The 27,007-nt window shown below is 43.5% G+C and overlaps 1 protein-coding gene across 2 annotated transcripts in view; it reads left to right on the forward strand.

Moving 5' to 3' along the window:
- The window catches only part of FCHSD2 (FCH and double SH3 domains 2), a 304,170-nt gene that overhangs the window by 245,405 nt on the left and 31,758 nt on the right, over nucleotides 1-27,007 (forward strand). For both annotated transcript variants that reach the window (XM_060771259.2, XM_060771260.2), the window contains 3 exons: nucleotides 3,948-4,064; nucleotides 8,902-9,006; nucleotides 24,462-24,623. In XM_060771259.2, the coding sequence (XP_060627242.2) occupies nucleotides 3,948-4,064; nucleotides 8,902-9,006; nucleotides 24,462-24,623 (384 nt within the window). The remainder of the gene's footprint in view (nucleotides 1-3,947; nucleotides 4,065-8,901; nucleotides 9,007-24,461; nucleotides 24,624-27,007) is intronic.

A 27,007-nucleotide genomic window follows, 5' to 3' on the forward strand; every position in this document is an offset into this window, starting at 1 on the left:
CATAGATGCAGGCGAAACGTCAGGAGAAATGCCTCTAGAACATGGCCCTATAGCCTGAAAAAACCCACAAGAACCTAGAATGCAAAGAGCTTAGCTTCTTCATCTTCCTTCAAATGAGCAGCGCAAATGGTTGAGCAAAATGCTGTGAGCATAAGCTCCTCAGAGCAAAAGCTGAACTATATTCTAAAACACATACAGTTATACCCCACCAGGTGTGGCTCAAATTTACTAGCTGACCTAAATTAGTAGCTGCACATGATGATTAACAGTATATGGTTTTCTTTAACACACACACTTGGTGTTGATCCTTTTACAATTTACTGCAGTAGAATTTGAAAGCCACAGGTGCATGCTTCTTCCATTTGGGCAACATCGTTCATAGAATCATAGAATCAAAGAGTTGGAAGAGACCTCATGGGCCATCCAGTCCAACCCCATTCTGCCAAGAAGCAGGAATATTGCATTCGAATCACCCCTGGCCATCCAGCCTCTGTTTAAAGCTTCCAAAGAAGGAGCCTCCACCACATTTGGGGCAGAGAGTTCCACTGCTGAACGGCTCTCACAGTCAGGAAGTTCTTCCTCATGTTCAGATGGAATCTCCTTTCTTGTAGTTTGAAGCCATTGTTCCATTGTGTCCTAGTCTCCAGGGAAGCAGTAAACAAGCTTGCTCCCTCCTCCCTGTGGCTTCCTCTCACATATTTATACATGGCTATCATATCTCCTCTCATCCTTCTCTTCTTCAGGCTAAACATGCCCAGCTCCTTAAGCTGCTCCTCATAGGGCTTGTTGTCCAGACCCTTGATCATTTTAGTTGCCTTCCTCTGGACACATTCCAGCTTGTCAATATCTCTCTTGAATTGTGGTGCCCAGAATTGGAAACAATATTCCAGGTGTGGTCTAACCAAAGCAGAATAGAGGGGTAGCATGACTTCCCTAGATCTAGACACTATGCTCCTATTGATGAGTTGTGAACTAGTGAATTGTCTTGCAGAAGGTGGACACCTTTGTGAGCATGCCACATCCCTTGGTTTTGATGGCCTCCCTCAATTTCCACAGCAGTGAAGCATAGTATGCCCCAGTTATCATAGAATCATAGAGGTGCCCTTTTGCTAGGAAACTCATCAGTGCTACTCCATGCTGGTCCCAAAATACTATGAGCATGACCTAGCCTGCTGGGAATTGAGCACATGCCTTCTTTGGAGTCAGTGAGTCGCGATGCTTCCATTGCATCGACTGAACTTTAGTCTCAGGATCAGAGTGATGGACCCAGCTTTCATCTTGTGTGATCAGTCTGTTGAAAAAATGCTCTTAGTTTCCATTGCACATCATCAATAGAGCCTGAGTGCATTCGATTTGTTCCTACTTCTGAAAAGGTGTGAGCAGCTGGGTGGCCCAGTGAGCAGATATCTTATGCATGTGAAGATAGTGTTGGATGATTTTTCCATGGACCTCACACTCACCTTGACATTTTGGGTTAGGTGGCAAATGACTACGCAACGATTCTACAAAATGGTGACCTCCACTTGCTGGATGGTGTGTTCCTCAATAGCAGAGTGGGGTCGCCCTGGAATTGGAGCTGTTTGCACCAAAGTCCAACCACATTTGAATTGGCTACGCCAGTTCTTGACTCCATCATATGATGGGGAATCATCCCCATCAACCTCTTTCATCTCATTGAACGTCTCCTTTGGTGTGCGACCTTTCAAGGAAAGGAACTTGGTGACTGCTCTGTATTCCACTGGGTTCAGTATCGAACCTCACACTTCTTCAGCACCTGTAAAATCAAGACCGTTCTCAGTTCTGGGTTGTAAATTGGCACGTAACCTATAGAGACTGATATCATTATATATGTGCAGTTTCAGTGTCCTGTGATAAATAGAAGTGGGTCAGGGGAAATCTTTAATGAATGCCCATCATATTTTGGGGGGGGGGGGGGAATCCTCTAGCAAAATTGGATTCATGGTCACCCTGGATGCTAAAATAATCCAATCAGAGAGAAGGGACTGTCAGCTATCGTGATAAGGAATTGGACACAATATTCCAGATGTGGTCTAACCAAAGCGGAATAGATGGGTAGCATTACTTCCCTAGATCATAGTGTCTAGATCTAGGGAGGTAATGCTACCCCTCTATTCTGCTCTGGTTAGACCACACCTGGAATATTGTGTCCAATTCTGGGCACCACAATTCAAGAGAGATACTGACAAGCTGGAATGTGTCCAGAGGAGGGCGACTAAAATGATAAAGGGTCTGGAGAACAAGCCCTATGAGGAGCGGCTGAAAGAGCTGGGCATGTTTAGCCTGAAGAAGAGAAGGCTGAGAGGAGATATGATAGCCATGTATAAATATGTGAGAGGAAGCCACAGGGAGAAGGGAGCAAGCTTGTTTTCTGCTTCCCTGGAGACTAGGATGTGAAACAATGGCTTCAAACTACAAGAGAGGAGATTCCATCTGAACATGAGGAAGAACTTCCTGACTGTGAGAGCCGTTCAGCAGTGGAACTCTCTGCCCCGGTGCGTGATGGAGGCTCCTTCTTTGGAAGCTTTTAAACAGGCTGGATGGCCATCTGTCAGGGGTGATTTGAATGCAATATTCCTGCTTATTGGCAGAATGGGGTTGGACTGGATGGCCCATGAGGTCTCTTCCAACTCTTCTGGATGGCCCATGAGGTCTCTTCCAACTCTTTGATTCTATGATTCTTCGATTCTATGATTCTAAGGCAGGCTGCCATTTTATTCGTCTTGTTTACAAAAAACTACAAACTGAAATAGTTCTTATTTCTTGTTTTTCATATGGTCTTTCTTTCTTACGAATACCCTTTTATATTTCTGAAATGAACCCAGGGTTCAGTATAGAGCCCTGCTATCATACAGACCAACCAAAGCATGCCCTGCTCTAGCCTTTGATGATCATTTGCAAAACATAGGCGCATTGCTGTTGGGGCTGTTGGGATTGGAGTCATGCTTCAGAAACCATCCTGTAATGAGCCACACACAAATTGACCATTGCATGTGCTTCTCAGTTGCTGGTATTTATTGGGCTGCGGGGCAGGAAACAATGTTTTCTTTTAGTTCTGGGTAAAATGCATGAGCTAGTTTGGTAAGTATGCAAGATCGCAATGCAATCCTGTCTGTTTTTTGTTGTTGTTTCAGAGTTTATCAGTCTAAGGCTGGTTGTAAAGCTATGACCTTTTGAAAAATGCAGTGCAAAATACAGTTGACCATATATACTCGAGTATAAGCCGACCCAAATATAAGCCAAGGCACCTAATTTTACCCCAAAAATCTGAAACAATATATTGACTCGAGTATAAGCCGAGGGTGGGAAATGCAGCAGCTACTGGATGTTTTGATGTTTTGCCTTCCTTGTGGGAGGATTCTCTCATGTCCTCACAGGGGGAGCTGGAGCTGACAGAGGGTGCTCATCCACTGTCTCCTCAGATTCGAACCTCCAACCTGTCAGTCATCAGTCCTGCCAGCAAATGGGTTTAACCCATTGTGCCACCGGGGGCTCCTAATAAATGTAATAAAATAGTAATAACAGAGTAAAATAATAAATAACCTTCACTCGAGTATAAGCTGAGGGGTGCTTTTTCAGCCTAAAAAAGGGGCTGAAAAACTAGGCTTATACTCAAGCATATACAGTAAGTCTCTGAATATTAACACCTTCCAAAATTGGCTGTTTGAGGCATCTTATCTTTTCCATGTTTAATTCTTTTGCTTCAAAATAATTAAATTTTGCTTCAAAATATATATTTTTTTTTGCTCAGTTTCATTAAACCAAGGACATAGGGAAAGTCATTTTGCAAATTTCTTACAATTGGGAACATATGAGAGAGAGAAAAAACAACAACCCTTGTGAGGTGTTCACATACCAAGGGCATGATGGGTGGGGGATCAGGTCCAAGCAATGCAACCATTCACTCTCTTCCTTTTTGTGTGTTTCAGAGCCGGCAGTTGGAATCTGAGACTGGAACAACAGAAGAGCACAGTCTGAACAAGGAAGCCCGGAAATGGGCCACGCGTGTGGCACGGGAACACAAAAACATCATTCACAGCCAACGGGTGGGTTGAGAATCAAAGGAGCAGCAGCTGCAAGGGAAAGGTGCTCTCTGGTCCTTGGTTGGTCTCTGTAAGAAGAGGTGCAGAAAAGAGGCAGAGTCCCAGGGAGTTGGAAAAAGTGACATCAATCCAAGACCTTGAGACCTTTTTCTCTTTTCTGCACCTCATTGACTGGGTGTTCCCAATGCACATTGCTTTGGGATTACTTTAAGAAGCTCCAACATGTGGACTTTCTGCTTGTTGTTGCTCTCAGGCACTCATTTTCACACAAGTGAGTAAAGAGGAGTGTCGGAAGCATCTGAAAATATCCTTAAGGCACCAGATCCTGTCTGATTTTGTAAGTTACGCAAGTCTGGTTAGCACCTGGATGGGAGACCACCAACGAATAGGAGGGTGCTGTAGGTGATATTTTGGAGGACGGAACAGGCAAAACTACCTCTGAGAATTCCTTGTCTTAGAACTATGTTTCTCATCTTAGAACTATGTTTCTCAGCCTTCCTAATGCTGTGACCCCTGAATACAGTTCCTCATGTTGTGGTGACCCCCAACCATAACATTATTTTTGTTGCTACTTCATAACTGTAATTTTCCTACTGTTATGAATCGTAATGTAAATATCTTATATGCAGGATGTATTTTCATTAACTGGACTAAATCTGGCCCAAATACCAGATACACTTAAATTTGAATACTGGTGGGGCTTGGGATTAATTCTGTCATTTGAGAGATGGTTGAACGGAAGCTCTCCGAAGCTCTAGGTGCTCTTACTGCCTATTACAGGGAAACCCAGCTGATCCCCAACCCATCTAAAACACAGACATGTGCCTTTCATCTCAAGAACAGAGAAGCATCCCGAGCTCTGAGGATTATTTACCTGGGAAGGAATCCCACTGGAGCATTGCAGCACACCCAAATACCTGGGAGTCACTCTGGACCATGCTCTTACCTACAAGAAGCACTGCCTGAACATCAAGCAAAAAGTGGGTGCTAGAAACAATATCATACGAAAGCTGACTGGCATAACCTGGGGATCACAACCAGACACAGTGAAGACATCTGCCCTTGCACTATGCTACTCTGCTGCTGAGTATGCATGTCCAGTGTGGAACACATCTCACCATGCTAAAACAGTGGATGTGGCTCTTAATGAGACATGCCGCATTATCACGGAGTGCCTGTGCCCTACACCACTGGAGAAATTACACTGCTTAGCCGGTATTGCACCACCTGACATCCACTGGGAAGTAGCAGCCAATAGTGAAAGGACCAAGGCAGAGACATCTCCAGCTCATCCCCTCTTTGGGTATCAGTCAGCACGTCAACGACTTAAATCAAGAAAAGGTTTTCTTAGATCTACAGAGACACTCGCTGGAACACCTCAGCAAGCAAAAGTCCAAAAGTGGCAGGCTCAAACCCAGCACCTCAACCCGTGGGTGATACCAGATGAGAGACTCCCCCCTGGGCACACAGAAGACTGGGCGACTTGGAAAGCGCAGAACAGACTGCGCTCTGGCACCACGAGATGCAGAGCCAATCTTAAGAAATGGGGCCACAAAGTGGAATCCACGACATGCGAGTGGGGAGAAGAGCAAACCACTGACCACCTGCTGCAATGCAACCTGAGCCCTGCCACATGCACAATGGAGGACTTTCTTGCAGCAACACCAGAAGCACTCCAAGTGGCCAGATACAGATATAAAGGACATTTAATCAACTTCCAAGTTTGCAAAATCTGTGTTTTTTTAAATCTGTTTCTTTGTTTTGTTCTGTTAGAAATGTAATACAATGGTATGGTTGCTGATGACACGATAAATAAAATTAGCTGGGTTTTATAGTTAACCAGTAGACTGTTAGGAATTGTGGGAGCTGAAGACAAGACAGAGGTCAGTCGCAAGGCCGAACAGGGTATAGGGTCACAACCTGTGCTGGATGGGGTCACACTCCCCTTGAAGGCACAGGTTTGCAGCTTGGGAGTCCTCCTGGATTAATCACTGAGCCTGGAATCCCAGGTTGCAGCGGTGGCCAGGGGAGCTTTTGCACAATTAAAACTTGTGCGCCAGCTGCGCCCGTACCTTGGGAAGTCAGACTTGGCCACGGTGGTCCACGCTCTCGTTACATCTAGGATAGACTACTGTAACGCACTCTACGTGGGGTTGCCTTTGAAGACTGCTCGGAAGCTTCAAATAGTCAGGCAGCCAGGTTAATAACTGGGGCGGCATACAGGGAGCACACAACTCCCATGTTACACCAGCTCCACTGGCTGCCAGCTTGCTACCGGGCACCATTCAAAGTGCTGGCTTTGGCCTATAAAGCCCTCAACGGCCCTGGCCCAAATTACCTGTCCGAACGCATCTCCCCCTATGAACCATTGCGGAGATGAAGATCCTCCAGAGGGGCCCTGCTTTCCGTCCCGCCATTGTCACAGGCACGATTGGTGGGGACGATAGACAGGACCTTCTCGGTGATTGCTCCCCGGCTATGGAACTCCCTTCCTGGTGAGATATGGTCGCCCCCCTCTCTGTCCTTTAGAAGGATGGTCAAAACATGGCTGTGGGACCAAGCTTTCGGGACAGGGCAATGAAGCGGCAATAGGAAAGATGACCAGGCCAATGATTTGACACGGATGGCTAGGACGGTTTTAAATGGCGTATTTTAATAGTTTGATAAATGTTTTTTTAATGTTTATGTATTGTATGTGAATCTGTGTCCCGGCATTGGATGTTTGCCGTGTATATGCTGTGCTCCGCCCTGAGTCCCCTTCGGGGTGAGAAGGGCAGAATATACATTTTGAGCTTGGCGAACGTTGATCACTAGATTGGTTTTTATTAGTTGTACTGTATAACTGGATTGTTTTAAATTGTTTTATAATCGTTGCTGCTATGTATTTTATCTTACTATGTGTATTGCTGGCATTGAATTGTGCCTTTTGTAAGCCGCCCTGAGTCCCCCCCTCGGGGGTTGAGAAGGGCGGGGTAGAAATGCTCAAAATAAATAAAATAAATAAATGCCTCTAGAACAGTGTTTCTCAACCTGGGGGTCGGGACCCCCAGAGGGGTCGCAAGGGGGTGTCAGAAGGGTCACCAATAACCATCAGAAAAAACAGTATTTTTTGTTGGTCATGGGGTTTCTGTGTGGGAAGTTTGGCCCAATTCTTTCGTTGGTAGGGTTCAGAATGCTCTTTGATTGTAGGTGAACTATAAATCCCGGCAACTACAACTCCCAAATGTCAAGGTCTATTTCCTCCAAACTCCACCAGTGTTCATTTTTGGGGATATTGAGTATTTGTGCCAAGTTTGGTCCTGATCCATCATTGTTTGAGTCCACAGTGCTCTCTGAATGTAGGTGAACTACAACTCCAAAACTCAAAGTCAATGCCCACCAAAACCTTCCAGTATTTTCTGTTGGTGATGGGAGTTCTGTGGGCCAGGTGTGGTTCAATTCCATCGTTGGTGGAGTTCAGAATGCTCTTTCATTGTAGGTGAACTATTTATTATTATTCATTTATTTATTTAATGCACTTGTAGACCGCCGTTCTCAGCCCTAGAGCAATATAGACAATATCACAAACAACAATAACACCATCACTGTCAATAATACAATTACACTAAATCATTCGCGACGTCTCATCGTAGAATCACAATCCAATCTCGTTATCCATGTTCCGTTCCAATCATCATTGCCAATTGTTGTAGCACTTAGTCAAACGCCTTCTCAAAACTATAAATCCCAGCAACTACAACTCCCAAATGACAAAATCATAATTTTTTGAGTGATGGTCACTCCTTGTGTTGTGAGACGTTTTGTTACGAAATTTGGTGTGATTTGGTTCATTGGTTCTTTTGATTTTAAGGAACTCATTATGCACAGAACATTTTTATATATATAGATTATTATAATATATTATTAGTATTATTGGCTGACAAGGCGGTATACTACTACTACTACTACTATATTATTATTATTGGCTGACAAGGCAGCATACTATTATATTATTATTTGCTGATAAGGCAGCGTACTACTATTATAATATTATATTATTACTATTGTCTAACAAGGGGACATGCTATTATAATATATTATTATTATTATTATTGGCTGACAAGGCGGCATACTATTATTACAATATATTATTATTATTAAAACACACACCTGTCAGAGGTGCTGAGGATGCCTGGCATAGATGTGAATGAAACGTCAGGAGAAAATGCTGATGTAACCTCACTACCTCTGAGGATGCTTGCCATAGATGCAGGCAAAAAGTCAGGAGAGAATGCCTCTAGAACATGGCCATATAGCCCGAAAAAACCTACAATAACCCAATGCAACTGTTCTCATGACTGTATATATGTTGCTCTACATTACAAAGAGTAGACTTCTAATGATCTTCTGCATGGCATATTTTCTTTCTCTGGAAGGACAGTGTGTGAACTGATAAAAAGCAGTTTCACAAAAGCTTGCCTCAGATACAACACTGTTTGGAGCAACGTTGGCGAGGGTGCTTTTGCCGTGTACCTCCACAAATTGGGACGGTGAGAATGCAAACCTTTGGCAACAGATTCCTGGATTCTAAAACTCTGCAATGATCAGGATAATTGAAGCCAAATGTCTAGAGAGCAAGGGACAGCCACAGGAAGGAGCGTGCTTTCGTCCTTCCTGTTTGTGATTAACAGTAAATCATGATGAAGCTTTATCTGCAAGTGTCAGCATATAAAGACCTCTCTGCAAGGGCTTAGGGGACAGTTCTCCATTCTTTCTGGAAGCAAGGGAAGTTTTAGGGTAATTTCATTCACTCAGTAATCAGTATTTTAAATGCACCCAATCTTTTCCTCCTCCCTGCCAGGCTCTTGAGGAATTGGAATGCCATGGGCCGGCGGCGTCTGAACAGCTCCGAGCAGAACTGGAACAGAAAATAGACGAAACCAGAGAAAACATCCGCAAAGCTGAGGTGAGAGGAAAATAATTTTAGCAATATCTCTGACTGTTCAAAGCAACTGTGGGGTTATTGTGCATCAGCGAGGAATGTCTAAAGCGCAACTTATTTTTCACTCTTTGTGGATGCTTTAAAAAGGGTTAATAAGATCTGTTTTACCTCAATATGCAGAATAAATGGAGGGCTCTGAGAGGCAAGGAATAACATTTGATTAATATTTTAAGCAGCACCGTTTGACTAGCAGTGAAGAATTACAGGCACCGAGAAACCTCTTAGCTGTAGAAGGCACTAATTCTGCGCATTTCATGGCTAAATGAGTTGCAATAATTACAATGGTCCAAAAAAAAGAAAAGAAATTTATTTATTCAAAAATATTTTAAAAATATTTATTTAAAACTTTTATATCCCAATCTTCTCAACCTCCGTAAAGGGACTCAGACCGGCTTACTGAAAGAAAACTATCAATCTTACTATTGTATTGTCGAAGGCTTTCATGGCCGGAATCACTGGGTTGTTGTAGGTTTTTTCGGGCTATATGGCCATGTTGTAGAGGCATTCTCTCCTGACGTTTCACCTGCATCTATGGCAATCATCCTCAGAGGTAGTGAGGTCTGTTGGAACTAGGAAAATGGTTTTATACATCTGTGGAATGACCAGGTTGGGACAAAGGACTTTTGTCTGTTGGAGCTAGGTGTGAATGTTTCAACTGACCACCTTGATTAGCATTTAATGGCTTGGAAGTGCCTGGGGGGAATCTTTTGTTGAGAGTGATTTGATGTGCCTGATTGTTTACTCTCTGTTGTTTTGCTGTTGTAATTTTTGAGTTTTTTAATACTGGTAGCCAGATTTTGTTCATTTTCATGGTTTCTTCCTTTCTGTTGAAATTGTTCACATGCTGTTTACAACAGAGAGTAAACAATCAGGCACATCAAATCACAAAAGATTACCCCCAGGCACTTCCAAGCCATTAAATGCTGATCAAGGTGGTCAGTTGAAACTTTCACACCTAGCTCCAGCAGACAAAAGTCCTTTGTCCCACCCTAGTCATTCCACAGATATATAAACCCATTTTCCTACTTCCAACAGACCTTACTACCTCTGAGGATGCTTGCCATAGATGCAGGCGAAACGTCAGGAGAAAATACCTTTAGAACATGGCCATATAGCCCGGAAAAACCTACAACAACCCAATCTTACTATTCATTACTATTGCATTCTATGTTGTTTTGACAGACAAATGTCACAGCTGCATTTGGATGTCATGCAAAGGCTATGGTGGAATGGCAATGTGAAGTCCTAAACTACGTGGAAATCTCCAAACAATGTTTAAGTGTGTTGTCAAAGACTTTCATGGCTGGAATCACTGGGTTGCTGTGATTTTTTTCAGGCTGCTGGCCACGTTCCAGAAGCATTCTCTCCTGACCTTTCACCCACATCTGTGGCAGACATCCTCAGAGGTTGTGAACTCAGTTGGAAGCTATTTATTTGTTTGTCGTGTCAGGGCAACCAGTCAATTATATTACATTTCTAACAGAACAAAGCAAACAAACATACAAAATACAAAATTTGTGAGTTTGGTAGTTGATTAAATGTCCTTTGACAAGTATCTGGCCACTTGGAGTGCCTCTGGTGTTGCCGCAAGAAGGTCCTCCATTGTGCATGTGGCAGGGCTCAGGTTGCATTGCAGCAGGTGGTCCGTGGTTTGCTCCTCTCCACACTCGCATGTCGAGGATTCCATTTTGTAGCCCCATTTCTGAAGATTGGCTCTGCATGTCGTCCCCACCAATCGTTCCTGTGACAATGGCAGGATGGAAAGCAAGGCCTCCCCGTAGGATCTTAATCTCTGTGATGGTTCATAGGGAGAGATGCGTTCGGACAGGTAATTTGGGCCGGGGCTGTTTAGGGCTTTATAGGTCAAAGCCAGCACTTTGAATAGTGCCCGGTAGCAAACTGACAGCCGGTGGAGCTGGCGTAACATGGGAGTTATATGCTCCCTGTATGCCGCCCTAGTTAAAATGAGTACATTTTACTCTTGTGCCCCACATACACACAGCCCAAGTTCCTCTAAATTGGGCCTATATTTTACCAGTAGCTATTTTAGTTTGCACGCTGATTCCTTGCTCGTTCAGTCTTGTAAGCCTTGCATGTATTCTTTTGCATCTCAGTGTGAGTCCCTATATGTAAGTGCTACTTTTGCCTGGTTCTCAGCACCATAGTACTAGTGAAAGACTCTATATTTAACTCTCTCGTTTTTAGGAGAAAGAAATAAGGAAATCAGTGAAAAAATACTGTTGCCCTTGCAGAAATAAATGAGACACCTGCTACTATCATGTGCTTTAGAGCAGAAAACATTCATGTGGGAGGCAAGTGGGAAACTAGCAGATGTATTATTATTTTTTTACTCTCAGTAGAAGCGTAAGAGCTCTGCTGGGTCAGACCAAAGAGACATATTTTTGCACCTCCTGTTTCGAAGAGTTGCCAACGGAAAGCTTCTTTGAAGCATCAAGAGATTTATATATATATATATATATATATATATATATATATATATATAATTTTTAAAAAAAATTTAAACATTTGGCCTAGCCATAGGATTTTAAATCCTTATATGTTATTGTTTATATGTGATTTATATTAATTATATTGTTTTTTGCTTATTGCTTTTTTGTTTTATTGATGTGTTGTCGGGCTTGGCCTCATGTAAGCCGCTCCGAGTCACTTGGGGAGATGGTGGCGGGGTATAAATTAAATGTTATTATTATTATTATTATTATAAGAGACAGGGCCGGTTTAACCCATTACGCAAAGTATTTGCAGTATAGTTGATTTTGCCCAGGGGCGCTCTTGAGGCGCTCTTGGGGGAAAATAGACCTAGAATCATAGAATCAAAGAGTTGGGAGAGACCTCATGGGCCATCCAGTCCAACCCCATTCTGCCAAGAAGCAGGAATATTGCATTCAAAGTACCCCTGACAGATGGCCATCCAGCCTCTGTTTAAAAGCTTCCAAACAAGGAGCCTCCACCACACTCCGGGGCAGAGAGTTCCACTGCTGAACGGCTCTCACAGTCAGGAAGTTCTTCCTCATGTCCAGATGGAATCTCCTCTCTTGTAGTTTGAAGCCATTGTTCCTTGTCCTAATCTCCATGGAAGCAGTAAACAAATTTGCTCCCTCCTCCCTGTGGCTTCCTCTCACATATTTATACATGGCTATCATATCCCCTCTTAGCCTTCTCTTCTTCAGACTTAACATGCCCAGCTCCTTAAGCCGCTCCTCATAGGGCTTGTTCTCCATCATTTTAGTCGCCCTCCTCTGGACACATTCCAGCGTGTCAATATATCTCTTGACATATGCAAGTTGTAGTTACTGGGATGTATAGTTCACCTACAATCAAAGAGCATTCTGAACTCCACCAATGATGGAATTGAACCAAATGTGGCACACAGAACTCCCACGACTAACAGAAAATATATATCAGTGATTGGTTTGGGGCGGGGGGCACCAAAATACTGTTTGCTTACCATTGAAAATTACCTAGGGCCGCCTCTGATAAGAGATGCCATAGCAGCAGTGTGCATGGTGCCTCTGAGCCATTGGTCATAGATTCAAAGTCAGCCCGCCCGGGCCAGAGTGAGCTTCTGACCAATTGTGTAGCTTGTTGTTGACCTTTGCAACCCGAAAGACAGTTGCATCTGTCAAGTAGGAAAATTAGGTACCACCTATGTGTGGGGAGGCTAATTTAACTAATTTACGAGACCATAAAAAAGACTCCAGCAAAGCAAGCGGGGAATGCAGAAGTACTTCATCAGTGTTGCAGATGGACAATTAAAACGACAACTCCCCTGATGGCCAGAAAAGTTAAATAGCTTCTGACTGTCTGTCTATATCTGTTGTGTGTCTTTGGCATTGAATGTTTGCCATACTGTGTACATTGTAATCCGCCCTGAGTTCCCTGCAGGGTGAGAAGGGTGGAATATAAATACTGTAAATAAATAAAAATTGATAGAACAATTGAGCTGGAAAATGTGACATCCTTTCATATATTTCAACATGGCTCTCGTGTCCCTTCTCAGCCTTCTTTTCTCCAAGGTAAACATACCTGGCTCCATAAGCCTCTTCTCATAGAGATTCTTGGCTTCCAAACCTCTGACCATTTTACTTGCTTGCCCATATCCGTTCCAGCTTGCCCATATCCTCCTTGAATTTTGGTGTCCAGAACTGGGCGCAGTGTTATTCCAGGTGAGGTCTGACTAAAGCAGAATAGAGTGGGAATATGACTTCCCTCGATATCCTATGGATCCAGCTTAGAATGTCATTGCCTTTTTTAGGGGGCCCTCCACCATGTTGACTCATGTTCAATTTGTGGTCCACTAAGACTCCTAAATCCCTTCCACACGGACTGCTTTCAAGCCAAGTGTCAACCATCCTATATCTGTTTATTTCATTTTTACTGCCAAAGTGTAGTATATTACATTTTTCCCTGTTGAAATTCATTTTGTTAGTGTGTTTTCAAAGGCTTTTGTGATCGGAATTGCTGTGAGTTTTCTGGGCTGTCTGACAGAAAGGAAAGGATCGCAGAAAGAGTGGTATCTTAACTCTGAAGCTTTTAATCTAGAAAGGATATAAGGACAAACAATGCATAAAATGATGGGCCAGATAGAAAAAGCTTCTCGGACCGAAAACAGATTTCTGTCCTCCCGAATTCGTGAAGCTCCTGAAAAACAAATTGGGATTCCCATCAAAATGCAGGACACTAAAACAGATCGCAGTTTACCCGGATTGCACAACCTAGTAGATACAAGGCTTGTGGATATGATGCCCAGCTAAAGTCGTCTTTAACCTTTCCCCAACCTCAGAGCCACAAGTAGTATTGGGTTGCAATTCCCATTATCCCCAGTACACATGGTGGATAATCACAAGTGATGAGAGTTGTCATTCAGTAACATCTAGGGATCCAAACTAAAGAGAACCTCTATATAAAAATATAGTTCGCTCTCTCTATCCATGGATTCAGCAGCCCTTTGAAGGCAGCCATTAGGTTGGTGTGACCCATAATGAAAATGAGTTTGACATCCCTGATCTAGGTTATCGATTACATCATCCATAGTCTATATTTCCAGATATGAACTGATCACAAGATATGTTGAACAACAGTGTAGAATGTATATTGTAGAATATGGTTTCTCTGTTGTTCTCTAAGTCTGGCAGAGTTTGTGTCCCATTGATGGTAAACATACATTATGGAAGTCAATCTTGACGTTCAGACAAATTTATGGAACTGACCTTTAACAGGAAGGGATGGAGGTAGGTGGAACAGAAAGATATTTATATATGGGAATTGCTGTATAGTTAAGAAAAGTCTGCTGCACTTACTCTGCTCTTAATCTTAAACTTTTTTGAATCATACACCAATTTATCCAAACATAAATTGCTTAGACAACAATAAAATATACTCCTTCTTTTGGAAAATCATGTTGATGTCAATATATGGCTAAAATTCTGATTTATTGGAATAATATTTTCAGAGGTTATTTTTCTGCCAGTAATTCCTGTCCTAGGAATGCTGAAATGAGTCATAGTGCCAGTAAATTAGGTTCACGCACAAACATGCCTAAAATTAGATGTTGGATTTCACTGTTGCCATAATACTGTGGCTTTTCTGGCAACTCCTTTTTTTAAAAGTTAGAACAGCCTTAATACTACTTTAAGTAGCTCAAAAACATGTGTTCCTCTGTTTACTGATATGTAGACACATACATTCAGTAGACTTTACATGTGTTGGGTTTCTTGCATTCGAAACATTTGCATTATGCACAAAACTGCTTAGACTGTACAGCAAACAAATGAAATATTTTAAGATAATTAAAACATACACAGAGAATTAAAAGATACCAGTAAACAACATTTACTGGGGTTGGGGCAGGTATGGGTAAACCCAGGCTCGGGAGCCGGATGTGGCCCCTTGAGCTCTTTTCTTCTCTCTCGCCATCCTATCCTTCCTTACCTTCCTCTTTCTCCTTCCATCCTTTCTTCCTTCCCTCTTTCCTCCCTCCTTCCCTCTCCCTCTTTCTCCTTCCTTCCTTCTTTCCTTCTGTCCTTCCTTCCTTCCTTCTCTTTTGTTTTTCCTTCCTTCTCTTTTTCCTCCTTCCCTCCCTCTTTCTTTCTCTCTATTTCCTTTCACCCTTTCATCCTTCCGTCCTTCCTTCTTTTCTTCTTCCTTCCCTCCCTCTTTCTCCTTCCTTTCCACTCTTTTGTCCTTCCTCCTTTCTTCCCTCCCTCCATCCATTCTTTCCCACCCTTTCATCCTTCCTTCCTTCTCTCTTTCCTTCCCCCCTCCCTTTCATCCCTCCTTCCCTTCCACTCTTCCATCCTTCCTTCCTTCTCTCCCTTTTGTTTTTCCTTACTTCTCTCTCTCTCCTTCCTCCTCACCTACCTCCATCCCTTCCTTCCCTCTTTCTCCTTCCTTCTACCCTTTCCTCCCTCCTTCTCTCCCTCTTTCTTCTTCCTTCCTTTTTGCCTTTCCTTCCTACACTCTTTCTTTTATTTTTACCTTCCTTCCTTCTCTTTTTCCTTCCTCCTTCCCTTCCTTCTTTCCTTCCTTCCTTCTATCCACCCATCCATCCTTTGCTTCCACCCTTTCTTCCTTCCTTCCCTTTTATATTTGCTTCCCTCTTACCCTTTCATCCTTCCTTCCCTCTTTCCTCCTTCCCTCTCTCCCTCTTTCTCCTTCCATCCTTCCCTTTCTCCCTTTCATACTTCCTTCTCTCTTCCCTTCCTCTTTCCCTTTCTTCCGTCACTGGAAAGCCAGTCCTCCTTGCAGGGAGTGTGAGTATGTGACCCCCAAGTTAGAAAGTTTGCTCATACCTGGGTTAGGGGCACAGGAAACCTGAAAAAGTGGAGAGGAATAAAAAAGCTATCTTTATTATGTTTCTTGATATTGGTCTTATATAAATCATAAAAATTACTTTTTTGCCTGAGATAACATCACTTCAGAAATCTCTAGTTCTTGCAATACAAATCTACAGTCAATTTCTGCTGGAAGCTGGTCATAGAATCACACTTTTAATCGAATCCATGAATGATCAGATCCACAGAAGTCAAACCCGCAAATGTGGAGGGCCAACAGATAATTGAAATGCCGAACTAAAGCATGTGGTTTTGTTAGGGAGGTGGTGATCTTTTTCTGACCACGATCACTCCTTATAGCAAGTCCTCATCTCTTTTTAAAACTTATTTTTGTTTCGCTGAAGCATGTGGTGTGCCATTCCTTAGCTCTGCCCAAAAGTCTGTGCCAAGATGAACCCTGCTCAGAGTTATTCACCACTTTGAGTCCCTTTAAGAGACAAAAACAGATTATTGTTATTTGAAACACAACAAGATGAGTACACAGCAAACAAGATCACTCTGCTGGCTGTTGTATTGGATCACATGTCGGACACTTCCCAAGTGCCTAGGTCTATGTAATGTATCGGCGAATAATGCGTGCAGATCCGAGCAGAGTGGCCTTTTGCAACTGACAGATGAAAATTTTGTCAGCGCCGATTGTGTTTAAGTGTAGGGCAAGGTCTTGAGGCGCTGCACCCAGTGTGCCGGTCACCACTGGGACCACCTTTATTAGCTTGTGCCAGAGTCTTTGCAGTTCGATCTTTAAATCCTCATATCGTGTCAGCTTTTTTAATTGCTTCTCGTCAATCCCGCTGTCACCTGGGATTGCAACATTGACAATCCATACTTTTTTTCCACAATCGTAAAGTCAGGAGTATTGTGCTCCAAAACTCTGTCAGTCTGAATTTGGAAATCCCAGAGTAGTTTGACGTGTTCATTTATTATAATTTGTGGAAAGAAAAAATTGGATATAAATAAATATTATAATAATAGAATCCTAGAGATGGAAGAGACCTTTTGGGCCATCCAGTCCAACCCCATTCTGCCAAGAAGCAGGAAAATCACCTTCAAAGCACCCCTGGCAGATGGCCATCCAGCTTCTGCTTCAAAGCCTCCAAAGAAGGAGCTTCCACCACATTCAGGGGCAGAGAGTTCCACTGCTGAACAGATCTCACAGTTAGGAAGGTCTTCCTAAAATTCCGGTGGAATCTCCTTTCTTTCCTGTAGTTTGAAACCATTGTTTCACATCCTAGTCTCCAGGGCAGGAGAAAACAAGCTTGCTCCCTTCTCCCTATGACTTCTCCTCACATTTTGATACATGTCCCTCATCATGTCTCCTCTGGAGCCCCCAGTGGCACAGTGGGTTAAACTCCTGTGCCGGCAGGACTGAAGACCAATAGGTCGCAGGATCGAATCCGGGGAGAGGCGGATGAGCTCCCTCTATCAACTCCAGCTCCTCATGCAGGGACATGAGATAAGCCTCCCACAAGGATGATAAAAACATCAACATCAAATAATCTGGGCGTCCCCTGGGCAACGTCCTTGTAGACGGCCAATTCTCTCACACCAGAAGCAACTTGCAGTTTCTCAAGTCGCTCCTGACACAACAAAAAAAATGTCTCCTCTCAACCTTCTCTTCTGCAGGATGAACATGCCCAGCTCTTTAAGCTGCTCCTCATAGGGTTTGTTCTCCGGACCCTTGATCCTTTGAGTCGCACTCCTCTGGTCACATTCCAGCTTAGAGTCAATGTCTCCCTTCAATTGCGGTGTCCAGAATTGGACACAGTGTGAGTCCAGGTGTGGTCTGACCAAGGCAGAATAGAATAGAGGGGTAACGTGACTTCCCTGGATCTAGACACTAAACTCCTGTTGATGCAGGCCAAAATCCCATTGACTTTTTTAGCTGCCACATGGCATTGTTAGCTCATGTTCACCTTCCTGTCACAAGGACTCCAAGATCTTTTTCACATCCCCCGTTCTGTCTCTTTGCATTTCAATTTTTCTGCCTAAGTGGAGTCTCTTGCATTTGTCCCAGTTGAACTTCATTTTGTTAGTTTTGGTCCATCATCTCTCTAACCTGTTAAGATCTCTTTGAATTCTGCTCCTGTCTTCTGGAGTATTGGCTCTCCCTTCCCATTTGGTCCTGTCTGCAAACTTGATGATCGTAGCTTCTAATCCTTCATCTAAGTCATTTATCAGCGTTGCCTCTGAAAAATCCTGCAAATCTCTTGGGAAGACAAGCGGACAAATGTCAGCGTGCTGGAAGAAGCAAAGACCACCAGCACTGAAGCGATGGTCCTCTGCCATCAACTCCACTGGACTGGCCATGTTGTCCAAATTCCCGATCACTGTCTCCCAAAGCAGTTGCTCTACTCCGAACTCAAGAACGGAAAAATAGAATATTGAAGGGCAGGAAAAGAGATTTAAAGATGGGTTCAAAGCTAACCTTAAAAATTGTGGCATAGACACTGAGAGACAACTGGGAAGCCCTGTCGCTTGAGCACTCTAACTGGAGGTCAGCTGTGACCAGCAGTGCTGCAGGATTCAAAGAGGCACAAATGGAGGATGAAAGGGAGAAATGTGCCAAGAGGAAGGTGCGTCAAGCCAACCCCGACTGGGACTGCCTTCCACCTGGAAACTGATGTCCTCACTGCAGGAGAACATACGGATCAAGAATAGGGTTCCATAGTCACCTACTGACCCACCACCAGGACACCACATTTGGAGGACAATCTTACTAGGACAACGAGGGATTGCCTTTGTAAATAAGTAATCAAGATCCTTAGCAGGACCAGGTCCAGGATGGAACCCTGCTTCTAGCACTCTACTCCTCACTTCTTTCAAGGATGAAGAGAAAGCTTCAAACTACAAGAAAGGAGAATCCATCTGAACATGAGGAAGAACTTCCTGACTGTGAGAGCCGTTCAGCAGTGGAACTCTCTGCCTCAGAGTGTGGTGGAGGCTCCCTCTTTGGAGGCTTTTAAACAGAGGCTGGATGGCCATCTGTCAGGGGTGCTTTGGATGCAATATTCCTGCTTCTTGGCAGAATGGGGTTGGACTGGATGGCCCATGAGGTCTCTTCCAACTCTATGATTCTATGATTCTATATCATTGGGGAGAATTACCCTCTGAGTTCGTTCATTTAACCAATTACAGTTCCATCTTGCCATAGTTTTGTCTATGAGTTAGGCAAATAATAATACTTTTTTGCAGTTCTGTTTGGAAATGCCCTTTCTTGAATGTTCAGCGCAAAATATAAATCACCACTTTTTCTCACAGTCTTTTCGTTTCCTTCTGAAGCAGAAGGGTGTTTTTTTTCCCCCCTTTCCTTTTTTGGAAACTCATGATGCAGACCTAACAGGCAAGGACAGCTTAAAACATCTCGGTGTGATATGTATTTCACATTTCCCCTGGAGCTTGCTGGTTAATGGGGATGAACATGGCATGCATTACACCAATAGCTGCTTCCAAGCCTTGGGGCCAACTCCGGACGCCGCTGTGTTCCCTTAAAGGCCCTCATTAGCTTTGGTCCAGCGGATCTGCGGAAGAGCACCTGTATCGGTATGTCCCAACATAGTCCAGATTTGCGATTGTAGCAATGCTCTTCCAATTAAGTCGGTTTGCACTATCAGGAACACAGGACAAGGGTTCCTCTCTGGGTTTCTTCCAGGGTTTCGAGTGCCTTTCCCCATGAGATAAATGGAAGGCTACTCTGTTGGGTTTTGGCTTTTCCAAAAACTTTGGAAAAAATAGAAAAAAGTTCCCTGGTGAGCATTGTCTTTTCTCCCTGGGCTGCAGAAATGATGCCTTAGGCTGGCTGTTAAGTAAGAGAATTAATTCAGAATGATCTTACTTTAACTGCCATACATCAATACTATGGAATCCTGGGATTGTAGCTTGTTGTGGCACCAGTGCTTTTTGGTAGAGGAGGTTAGAGACCGTGTAAATTGTATTTCTTCAATTCTGACACACCAACAGTTGTGAGACACACACTAACTTTAGTATCAACAGGAATATATATATATATATATATATATATATATATATATATATATAAATGCTCTGTGCATAATGAATACCTTAAAAACAAAAGAACCAATGAACGAAATCACACCAAATTTGGCAACAAAATGTCGCACAATACAAGGAGTGGCCATCACTCAAAAATTATGATTTTTGTCATTTGGGAGTTGTAGTTACTGGGATTTATAGTTCACCTACAATCAAAGAGCATTCTGAACTCCATTAATGATTGAATTGAACCAAACATGGCACACAGAACTCCCTTGACCAACAGAAAAAATTGGAAGGGTTTGGTGAGCACTGACCTTGAGTTTGGGAGTTGTAGTTCACCTACATCCAGAGAGCACTGTGGACTCAAACAATGATGGATCTGGACCAAACTTGGCACTCAATACGCCCAAATATGAACACAGATGGAGTTTGGGGGAAATAGACCTTGACATTTGGGAGTTGTAGTCACTGGGATTCACAGTTCACCTACAATCAAAGAGCATTCTGAACCCCACGAACAACAGGGCAAACTTCCCACACTGAACCCCCATGACCAACAGAAAATTAAGGCCATCCAATCCAACTCCCTTCATCAGGGCAAGAAAACGTAATTAAAGTCCTCCTGACAAAGAGCCATCCAGCCATAGAGATAGATAGATAGATATGATTCACACAGAGATATAGTATCATAGATTTGAAAGGGACCCCTAAAGAAGGACAGTGATATCTTGCATGTTCCAGGGTGGGCAAACCAGACAATCTCCACATCAACATTGACAAAGAAACAGCAAGAAATACCATTTACCCACAAGCATAAAGAAATTACATATATTAGAAACCAACACTTTCTCATTACTTTATTTTCCAGATCACCAGACTGGGCCACAGCAACGTGTGGCAGGGGGGCAGCTAGTATGTATATAGATAGATAGATAGAGAGAGAGAGAGAGAGAGAGAGAGAAAGGGTGGCACGCCAGTGGTGCAACAGGCTACACCACTGAGCTGTGGAACTTGCTGACCAAAAGGTCAGCAGTTTGAATCCGGGGAGCAGGGTGCGCTCCCGCTGTCAGCCCCAGTTCTGCCAACCTCCCAGTTCGAAAACATGCAAATGTGAGTAGATGAGTAGGTGCCACTCCGGTGGTAAGGTAACAGCGCTCTCAATGCAGTCATGGTGGCCACATGACCTTGGAGGTGTCTACGGACAATGCTGGCTCTTCGGCTTCGAAATGGAGATAAGCACCACCCCCCAGAGTCGGACACAACTAGACTTAACATCAAGGGAAACCTTTAACTTTGCTATATACTAGCTGTACCCACCACGCATTGCTGTGGCCAACCTTCCTCTTTCTCTCCTTTCTTTCTCTCCTTCCTTCCTTCCCTCCCTTTTTTTCTTTCCTTCCTTCCTTCCTTCCTTCCTTCCTTCCTTCCTTCCTTCCTTCCTTCCTCTCTTCTCTTCCTCTTCCCTTTCTCCCCTCACCACTTTCCTTTCCCCTTTCTCCCCTTTCTTCCTTCTCTACCAATTCTTGCACTGCAACTCCCAGCAGTCCTCCTGATTGATCTATCTATGTATCTATCTATCTATCTCCATCTAATCTATCTATCTGAAGGATTGCTGGGAGTTGTAGTCCAGGAATAGGAAATTAGAAGTATGCAGGGATTGGGATGCTCTCAGAGAAATCCGAGGAAAAGAACACTTGCAGCTTGGAAGCAGTGCATTTGGATCATCCTCCTCTCCTAAAGGGGATGCTGGGAGCTGTAGTCCGAAAAAGTGTGTATATGCTATGGTTTGTTTTTTCTTGTCATTTTTTGTGCATGTGCTGTAGTATCCTTTTGCTTTTTTGGACTTTTAAGTCCTTCCCGCTGTGTTTTTCATTGTTTTTATGAGTGGTGGTCATTCATTGGCCTGATAGGTGTCTTGTGTCTGGCCCAACTTACCTGTCCGAACGTATCTCCCCTTACAAACCACTGAGGACTTTAAGATCATATGAGTAGGCCTTGCTCTCGGTCCCACCTTTGTCACAAGCACATTTGGCGGGGAGGAAAGACAGGGCCATCTCAGTGGTGGCCCCTTGGCTATGGAACACCCTAGGGAGATCAGATCTGCTCCCTCCCTCTTGACGTTTCGGAGGCAAGTTAAAATGTGGCTATTCGAGCAAGCATTTACAAATACAGAATAGCTAATATTGGAAATCGAATGACCTGACAATGGAATTGGACAATGCTTGAGAATAATGAGACGCTGATGGTGTTGCTTTTATTGCTTTTGTGATATCTTATACTGTTTAATGTTTTTTATCCATTATGTTTTATGTATACTGATTTGTTGGAAACCGCATTGAGTCGCCAATTGGCTGAGAAAGGCGGTATACAAATACAGTAAATAAATAAATGTGTCCAAATTTGGTGTCAATTCATCCAGTGGTTTTTGAGATATGTTAATCCCACAAACGAACATTACATTTTTATTTATATAGATAGAGGGCACATGATTCTAAGACACACCCCATTTTTAGGAATGTTTATATAGGGAAAAATATGTGTTTTGGGATCTAAAAAAATACAGTATAACTCTTATGATTCCATAGAATTGAGCCATGAGGGTTAAAGTGATTTCAAACTGTATTCGTTTCGCAATGTAGTTTCACCTTTGGATTGCTGAAAATATGCATTCTCTGAATGCTGCAGATAATATCCCCATTGGTTTTGTCTATATCACGTGTTTTGTAAGGGGCTTTCTACTGTGTTCAAACTGTCAGGGTTTTTTGTACATGCTATTTCTCTAATGGAGAAAAATGCACTCAACGCTTTTGCACTCTCAGAAGAAGACAAGGTTCAAGCTCTGAGTCTGGGTTAATGGTGCAGCCCTACATGTAGTGCAGAGGTCAGGATTTGCATCTTGTGGCCTCTGATCCACGACTTGTTTCCTTTCCCTGCCTTTCAGCCTTCTGCCTTTTACTAAGCTTGAAAGCAAAGAGAAGCCTGGTATTTGTGTGTGCGGCATAGCGTGAGAGAGTGCCGATTTCCTCCCTTATTCACCTTGTGAAGGTTTGCCTGTGAGGATTGGCATCTCTGGCAGATCTTGAATCATTAATCTGATGTCTCTGTGCTAAGCAGCCCTGCATGGAAAGGCTGTGCACCAAACCTTCTCCTGGTTCAGCAGTCTTGCTCTTTTCCCACAGAAAACCTGTCCCGAACTCTGGTTTCCCCTGTAACCTCTCTTCCAATTATTAATCCAAATATAACTGGCTTCCCGTTTAAAATAAATGCTTGTCATTGTCCCATCTTTCAAATCACGGTCGATGAAACGGAAAACATTTTTTCCTCCTTGATACAAGGGTATGCAGCTGGGAGGACAGCTTCCCATAGAATATTTATGTTGCACTGGAGGACTCACAAATCAAGCCTATGTCCAGACCATCCCATGGAAAGACTGGTCACTATTTGTGGGGGGAAGCAAACATTGCAAAGCTGTTTACCAATGAGCTGCCTCTCACAACACTCTTGATCATTGGCTATGCTCCCTGGGGATGCTGGGGATGACATTGGCAGCTCAGCTCCCACTCCTAGTATGCAGCGACTGTATGAAAGCATTAAGGGCAATGCTGTACAAGTACCGTAGAAGAAAATCCATTCATCAAGATTCGTGGACTTAATGCGGTCCCGATGGTGAGGTGAAGGGGCACCTCACCGGGAAGGTGTAAGTAAAGGGCGGAGCAAGCTGCAGGAGTCCAGGGTGCCTGGGGTATAGAAAAAAGAAATAGAGTGGCTCTGGGCCCAGAAAAACACACCTCTTTGACCTGTCTGGCCCATCCTTGTATCCTATTACTGTACCTCCTCCTCTGCCTCTCAGATTTCACTCCTGAAGACTGCAGGTGCGCATGTTCAAGATCTGAGAGGCAGAGGAGGGACAGTAATACGAAAATTACCATATTAAAATCAAATCTGATGCTTTTAAATTTTTTATTTGATGTGTGTTGGAAGAGGGATAGTCTTATATGGCGAGTATATCCCAAACTCTATATTTTAACTGGAAAAGTTGGGGTCGTCTTATACGCCCAGTCGTCTTATATGCCGGAATATATGGTAAATATACATCTGAACATGAGGAAGAACTTCCTGACTGTGAGAGCTGTTCAGCAGTGGAACTCTGCCCCGGAGTGTGGTGGAGGCTCCTTCTTTGGAGGCTTTTAAACAGAGGCTGGATGGCCATCTGTCAGGGGTGCTTTGAATGCAATATTCCTGGCAGGGGGTTGGACTGGATGGCCCATGAGGTTTCTTCCAACTCAATGATTCTATGATTCTAATTTTCACAAGGTTATAATAGCGTTCTTTTTAGCGTTACCATGTATTTAAAGGCAACTTAAAATCAAACAGCAGTTGGTAATGAACATTTATTTCTGTTCAAAGAGCAGTTGAGGACATAACACTCCAGGCTGGTGATCTGGACAACATCTGGCAAACATCTGGCTCTGCAGGATATTTATTCATCTTCCTAAACTGGATCCTCTCGTTCACTTCCCGAGTTGATTGAACAATGTCAGTAACATTCTGGCTCTCTTTTTGTCTCCGCAGATAATAAAGCTGAAAGCCGAAGCTCGACTTGACCTCCTAAAGCAGATTGGGGTTTCGGTGGATACGTGGCTGAAAAGTGCAATGAACCAAGTCATGGAGGAACTAGAGAATGAGCGATGGGCGAGCCTTCCTACGGTGGCCAACAATGGCTCTTCGCACTTGGTACAGTCATAATCATTCTTCTGAATTGTTAATAATATGTTAGGCATTGATGTTGTCATTTGCCACCACTTGTAGCCGTCCTCCGAATGAGAGACCACCAAGATCCCTGGTCAGCAGGTGCCCTGCTCAGATCTTGCAAAGTCAGGCCACTATAGGTTCTTCACTTAAGCCCCATGTTTACTTGCTGCCTTCCACTTTAACAAGCCTTATTGTCCTTTTCATGGAGTCATATCATTCCATTTATATGAGGGTTGAATGAAAAGTAATGCCTCCACCTTCGTTACTTGGGTTTGGATGGGAATATTTTGATAAATCAAGCGTAGAAATAATCAATTTATTGTCGAAGGCTTTCATGGCCGGAATCACTGGGTTGTTGTAGGTTTTTTGGGCTATATGGCCATGTTCTAGAGGCATTTCTCCTGACGTTTTGCCTGCATCTATGGCAAGCCTCCTCAGAGGTAGTGAGGTCTGTTGGAATTAGAAAAAAGGGTTTATATATCTGGAATGACCAGGGTGGGACAAAGGACTCTTGTCTGCTGGAGCTAGGTGTGAATGAGAGGAAACAAACAAGGACATCTAATCACCTGTCAACAAAAGATTGCTCCAGGCACTGCCAGGCAATCAAATGCTAATCAAGGTGGTCAGTTGAAACATTCACACTTAGCTCCAGCAGACAAGAGTCCTTTGTCCCACCCTGGTCATTCCACAGCATAAAAAGCTTGCATTCTCTGATGAATCTCCTTTGGGGTGACACCTTCTGCCATCAAGAATTCAATGACTACACATTGTTTAAGTCGCATTGACCAACCGTCTGTACAGGGTTCCATACTTCACACTTTAACAACACAACTATTCAATGCTAAGGCTTCCCGCCAAAATGGAACTGTAGAGGAGAGTCTACTGAACAAGTCAGTACCTGCCACAAACCAGTACTGCCATCTGTTGAGGAGTTACGAAGGTGGAGGCATTACTTTTCAACCCTTGTAAAGGATTTATTTGTTTTGTCGAGCCCCTGCCGGTTCATAGAAAGAGATGCGGTCTCGAAGATAGCCTGCCACTTTTGGACTCTTGCTTGCTGAGGTGTTCCTGCTAGTATCTCTGTAGAGCTTAGAAGACTATTTCTTGTTTGGAGACATTGGTGTGCTGGCTGATATCTGAACACAGGATAGGCCAGCTACTGCCTGGCAGATGTCAGGTGGTGCAATACCGGCTGAACAGTATAATTCCTTTTGTGGTGTGGGGTGTGGACATCCTGTGATAATGTGGCATGTCTCATTAAGACCATGCAACCAAGTCAAGGCTGAGCTTTGGAATTGCAACAAACTCATCTTCAGTTATCAATGACAACAGATGTTCTGGCTTCATAAGAATTGATGTGTTCATTGTGGCAACAATTCACATATTACAAGGTGGATCAGTTAAAGGTGGTGTTGGGTCCACTGGAGCTTTGAAAATGTATGGATATATACGGAATTACTGAATTTGCAGTCGGTTGAGATGAGTCAGGACTGATAAGAAAATGGTCATATTTGACTTTAGATATTTATTTATTTATTTATTTATTTACTTACAGCTTTTATATTCTGCCCTTCTCACCCCGCAGGGGACTCAGGGCGGATTACAGTGTACACATATATGGCAAACATTCAATGCCAATTTTTGACATACAAACATATACAGACATACACAGAGGCTATTTAACTTTTTCTGGCCGCCAGGGGAGCTGTCGCTTTCATCGTCCATCTGCGACGCTGATGAAGCACTTCCACATTCCCGCATGCTTCCCCGCTGGAATGCTTTTCTGGAGTCTTCTTTATGGCCTCATAAATCAGTTAATTTAGCCTCCCCACACTTTAAGGTGGTACCGTATTTTCCTACTTGACAGAAGCAACTGTCTTTCGGGTTGCAAAGGTCAACAACAGGCTACACACAATTGGTTGGAAACCCACTCCAACCCGGGCTGGCTTCGAACTCATGACCTTTTGGTCAGAGTGATCTTAATGCAGCTGACACTCAGCCAGCTGTGCCACAATCCCGGTGCATCAGACTCAAATACTATTTTTTGTGTGTGAATGTGTGTGTCAGAAGCTACTTGAGAAGCTGCAAGTCGCTTCTGGTGTGAGAGAATTAGCCACTATCATCTGCAAGGAGGATGCCCAGGGGACACCTGGATGTTTTACCAACCTGTGGGAGGCTCCTCTCATGTCTCCGAATGAGAAGCTGGAGCTGACAGACGGGAACTCTCCCCACTTCCCAGATTCAAACCGCTGACTTTCGGTCAGCAGTCCTGCCGGCAGAAGGGTTTAACCCATTTCACCATCAGAGGCTCCAGATCCCAAAATAATTAGATGGTGGCTGGCCTTGGCTTATGCGTGTAACATTAA

This window comes from Anolis sagrei, chromosome 3, assembly GCF_037176765.1.
Source record: "Anolis sagrei isolate rAnoSag1 chromosome 3, rAnoSag1.mat, whole genome shotgun sequence".
Classification (NCBI taxonomy): domain Eukaryota; kingdom Metazoa; phylum Chordata; class Lepidosauria; order Squamata; family Dactyloidae; genus Anolis; species Anolis sagrei.